General features: G+C 42.8%; 2 protein-coding genes across 2 annotated transcripts; both read left to right on the plus strand.

Moving 5' to 3' along the window:
• Positions 1-2,734: 2,734 nt before the first annotated feature.
• Positions 2,735-3,076, plus strand: SARC_03895 (hypothetical protein; the record flags this gene model as incomplete). The annotated part of the gene is made up of 1 exon (XM_014302297.1): positions 2,735-3,076. One exon carries the CDS (start codon positions 2,735-2,737, stop codon positions 3,074-3,076), a length of 342 nt encoding a protein of 113 aa, XP_014157772.1.
• A 181-nt stretch (positions 3,077-3,257) lies between these two features.
• SARC_03896 (hypothetical protein) lies at positions 3,258-3,635 on the plus strand (the record flags this gene model as incomplete). Its single annotated transcript, XM_014302298.1, has 1 exon — positions 3,258-3,635. One exon carries the CDS (start codon positions 3,258-3,260, stop codon positions 3,633-3,635), a length of 378 nt encoding a protein of 125 aa, XP_014157773.1.
• Between the last annotated feature and the right edge of the window lie 1,774 nt (positions 3,636-5,409).

Below are 5,409 nucleotides of genomic sequence, written 5' to 3' on the forward strand. Positions count from 1 at the left end.
ATATATCAGACAGAGGAAAATGAGGTGGAAGTTAGATATGGTGCAGATGTAAGGTGTATTTTTTACCTCACATGTATTTGTCTACTATTGGAATGCTTGCGCTGTCCATAGTATGAGCAAGACACGAGTAATTTAGAGTATCTATATGCTATTTCAGGGCAAAATACTTGCTCCATTCGACATGTATTTTAATTTCTTATTGTTCACTAATAAGCAGCAAAAATTCAAATTATATTTTATATTTAGTAGAATCTACTATAGCCTACAGGTTTCACTAGAATCTTCTATAGAAATGTTTATAGCCTATTAGATTGATTGTTACAGTTGTTCAATTCTGCAATGGAGGTGGTGGCTTGCATGTTTGTTGTCTTGTTTGACATGCAGTGGCCTATACTACCAGTCTACCAAACCCCTCAGTAACTAACACGCACAGAGCTTACATCGGCAGATAGCAACCAAGACATCTATGTGCACCTACTATATGATTGGTATCCTTTCAAGTTTTAGTACAGCCCTGCATGTTATGAGCTAGATTTCTCAAAGCAACAAATGTGTGTATTTACGTCTATACGCGATTTGAAATATTTGATACTATACGTGTCGTTTTTAGTATTATACAAAGCATAGTACATACGCATATCTGAATCAATCTAAGTCTGGCTTTTCTTTCATGATTTGTAGGGATAAGAAGCACTGTATGGTCTATTTTGAGTATGGTCTATGTATATAGTTGGAAAAGGTGGACAATAATTGCAGTAGATAATAATCGAGGTTTGATTGTACTGTAGACTGTAGTTATATCAATATTTATAACATGTAATGATTTTTGATTCTGTCTTTTTTTTTTTTAAATGTAAAAATAAAAACAACCAAATAAAATCCGTAATTGTATAGAGTATTAGTGGTGTGCTTTTATTTAGACGAACAGAGTTCGAAGATCCGAATAAGTAAATATCCAAACAAAAAGACATGGATCTACCGATCTGTATTCTTGTTGCTGGATTTTTTATTTCCGTTTTTTCATTATTTCCTTTTGTTTCCTTTTTTTCTTCATATTTTTCGTAGATAGAAAAAGAATTTTGAGCTCCCAGGTGGATATTTTGATAAAACACGGCTGGGCCGCCGCAGGGACTGAAAGCTTATAGCTATAACTAATTTATTTGTTCATATTCGTACTGGGTCTCAAATGAGCAAGAAAAATCATTTAATTCCTTATTTGGTAAATTAGCGTCACGGACATTTTTAGCGCTCAGGATTAAAACCTGCGTTCTCGTGTTTCACACGACATTTATCCAAGGCCAGCCAACACATACCGAATTCATCCGTGGTCTGGTGCGGCATTGGCTTACCCCCATCCTCGCTTCTCGACCGGATTATGACGGATAACCTGGTCCTTCTCGGTATTTCGTACTCTGCACTAACCTATTCCGCGGCACTACACGGCGCAGACCCGATCCGTACCACAGAGGTGGGTACTCTATTTAGTAGGTCAGCAAGCAAATATATGGAACATTCGATAGTAACAGTGTTTTGTCAACACCGGCCCGAATTGACTCAGCACATATCTTCCATTGTCGACTCACTTGGCCCAAGCTTCAAACGGGAATTTATTGACCACTTCTTCCCATCAATCTTTCCTGAACCACTACAGCGACTATGAGAGCCATACCATATGTTCATACATTGTACCATACATACTTGCCATTTTTGAAATAAATAATATTATCCCTATCACACTCTTCCTAAATAGATAGAACACAGGCAACGACATCTACGCATCACCTATCACGACACGAATTACAGCGCTGGAAACGATTCAGTATGTTGCATTCGGAGTCCTCGAATGAGGAAGCAAAGGACACAACGACCAGTATTCTGATCATTCTGAAGTTTCACTGAAGCTTGAAACAAGAAGTGCAGCTATATTTACCAACTGTAAATATCCGTCTCAGGGATAATAAATAATGTTATCCCTAAGGTGGTGCTAACATCTTAGAGTAATTAAAGTCTTAAAAGTCGACTTTAAAGTTCAATGACATCAAAGTAAATTAAACAAAAGTAGTACTTTATTAAAGTCAGGTATGCCTCGTGAAAACAGCATTACTCTGAAGGATTATGAGACGGAGACATTACCTATGTAGAATCCTCTCCGTACTGTTTCCGCCGAAAGAATTTTATTTTTCTTTTCGTTGTTCGCTAGTCGAAACTATCATTCTGTCTCGTTCGAATCTGATAGACTCTTAAAATCTTATCATTCGATAGAGATAATCAGTGAGTGGATATGCATTCACAACAGACCAATCCAATTAATGACGATATCGAAAGTGGATAACTAGCCATGATACCTCGCTTTTGCTGTTGGAGCAAGAATACCAATAAATTCGGCTGTACTTCCATCACAGCTGAACACTGTGTCAGATTTTTCTACCACTGTAGAAATACGATCTCCGGTCAAAGTCTTAACTATCAAAATCAAATAAGATTTTAGTTACTGAGATTAGATACCATTTACGTTGGACGCATGATAATATATTTCACGCCTCGAAACACTTCTCCAATCAAACTAACCAGTTAAATATATCTAAGTCCAACTGAAGAAAGATACAAAATAAAATAAACGAACCACAAGGCTGGTGCAGTTGAATGTCTGTGTTGGTTCCGCCTATGATATTTCCAATACAGGCAAACCAGCACATACCGAGTGCATCCGTGGGGGAGTACCTTCGGTCTGTTCATGGACCCCATCTTAAACACTGATCGTACCGACAACGTGCTGTACTACGATGCAACCCTCAAGGAAATCGTGTACGGTGCACCACTCAACGAGGCGACCGATGGAACCTCGTGTAGTTCGTGCACACCGCTGGACGTCCTCAACAACCAGTGCGGCCACGGAGTTGAGATTGTGCCGTCGGCCAAGGTCGCATGCATCGGCGGCAACTACGGAAACAGCGGATCGTCGTCATCGGATCTTTCAGCCTCGTATCTTTCTTCGGGCGCAGAGGTCGCCAAGGCCAACACAGTGCTCGGTGCAATTGCGTTGGTGCATGTGATGGCCGCCATGGCCATGTTCTAGATTTGGGTTTGGACGAGCTAGCTAGCAGAGGAGCAAAATCGAGGCCTTTTTGTTGAATATAAGTCGATTTCAAAAAAAACAAGTGTTAAACATTTTGAATAGAATAGATCCGATCTGGGTCATATTTTTACTTTGGATAAACATTACAGTAGTATTGTTGACTAGCAGTAACACTGTAGGCATGTACGTGCCACAAGGGGAGGGTGGCTACTCTGACAATGATCCCATCGTAGACGATTTCGACGACTTTGTGCCGCCAAGTTCAGGGCCATGGAATTCGGTGGCGGTGCAGAATCGTACGGTGACCGATACTATGCCTATGAGTGGACTGACAAAGGGGGACAAGCTGCACTACATTTGCCTGTACGCCGAGAACTGCTACAACGGAACTGACGTGACGTTTGATAAGCTCGACAAGGACTTTGAAAATCTGGAGCCGGGTTTAAATGCAATTGTGCGCCTGTACTTTGTGGACAGTCCGGACTGGAACAAGACGCCCTCGTGGGCGACAACACTGGAGCGACCCCAACATGATGGAAATGGCATCGGAACTGTTTAAAAATATGACTGCGCATTTGCGCGCCGAAAAAAGGTGCTGTCTGCTGCAGCTGGGGTTTGGGTTCTGGAGCGAGTTCCACGTGTCTAGAATTACCATGAATCCGGGCGTGAACATTCCCACCGCGGAGCAGATCGACACGCTGTTTAGTATTGTCAAGGCCCACCGAGGCACGCTGCAGGTCGCGGTGAGTGTTGGGGTCGGGGATGACGAGCGCCAACTGAGCGACAGTTTCCGAGCGGACACGAACATTGGCATTTTCCACGACTCGTTCTTAAAGACCAGGAGGTCCGAGTCCGTGTGCGAAACCAAGCTATACAATGGGTGCAACTACGACGAGCGCGTGTATACTATGAAGGGCGGTGAGTTCTCAATCGGCGAGGGTACACTGGACTCAATTATGGACACGACGAAACAGCTGATGAAGAAGCGGGCGATGCACTACATTATGCCGAACAGGACTTCGGAAATCATGTCGTCTAGTAGTAGCAAGATCCAAGAACTTTCAGCGTACATGGGCTACCGTCTTAAGGTCGCGTCCGTAGACACGAGTAGCGATGGATACACGCGACTGGCGGTTACGAATGTTGGGATTGCGCCGACGCTGTACGACCTCAATGCTGTGCACGAGAATGTCACGTTTGAGCCGGCCCTAGTCCGACTAAAGCAGGGGGCGAGCAGGTATGTGTATGGTAAGATTATTGTGGGTGACAATGCGTCGTTTGAGGCGGAGGGGTCAAGATATTTGGGGGACGTCAAGCTCTTATAACCTCAATAATCGAACCATGCAGTAAATGCTGTGGTTGAGCGATTACTGTTTTATCGTAAACGCGATTACTGTTATATCGTAAACGTGGTTGAGCGATTACGGTTTTATCGTAAACGTGATTACTGTTTTATGTTTTAGGGTTTAGGGTTTAGGTATCTTTATTTGTTTACACGCTATTGCTATATACAATGCCTTGTGTCCGAAGACCTGTGGCGGCCGGCAGGTGTCGCAGTTTGTGCCTTAATCCCTGTTTTCTCAGATAGAGGCTAACTGAACTATCTAATGGCTGAGTTGTTGCGCTGCGTTCAGTTTGCTATGTGGCTTGGTTTCTTTGGGTATGTAGTTATATGGGTCGTTTTAGTAGTAGTTTGTAAATCCTAACTGGTTGGAAACAAGTGCTGAAAATATACTGTGACCGATTTGCATTTCGTATTACTGAATATGAGAGAGAGACCAGTAGCGGCACTACTGTCTCGGACTCACTACTGCATCACCGGGTTGCGATTTGCAGCTGTGTCTGCCGGTAGGCGCTTAAGGCGGATATGTTCTAGGAGGTGGGCGTTTCATGGCAGGATGTTTGTGGATATAACTGCTATTCAGCTGCAAATCAATGCAGATCTGTCGTAGGCATATTTTCAGGTGGATCCAGACTGCTAGTGATATAGGAGAGAGTGATATCTATTGGGATGTTGTTTTCTAAATTCTGATCTATATCAAACAGGGGGTGAATGTGGTGGTTGGGTAGTATGCGTTTCCAATACTGTGGTGTGATTATGTACGCTGCTGCCTCTGGGTGAAGCGTATTGAAATCTATTTGCGGATTATCAATCCACAGTACTCTATTGGGTTGCTGGCAACGATCTATACGAGCCAGTGATGGCCATATAAATTCATTGCCTGGGTGTGCACCATTTACACGTAACGTATGAGCTGTAAACTTCGATGGAAATTACTAGGTTTCAAACTATATTAATCTAAAATGCAGTTTAGTCAGTTAGGATTTAGCAG

Source organism: Sphaeroforma arctica, assembly GCF_001186125.1.
Source record: "Sphaeroforma arctica JP610 unplaced genomic scaffold supercont1.208, whole genome shotgun sequence".
Lineage (NCBI taxonomy): Eukaryota > Ichthyosporea > Ichthyophonida > Sphaeroforma > Sphaeroforma arctica.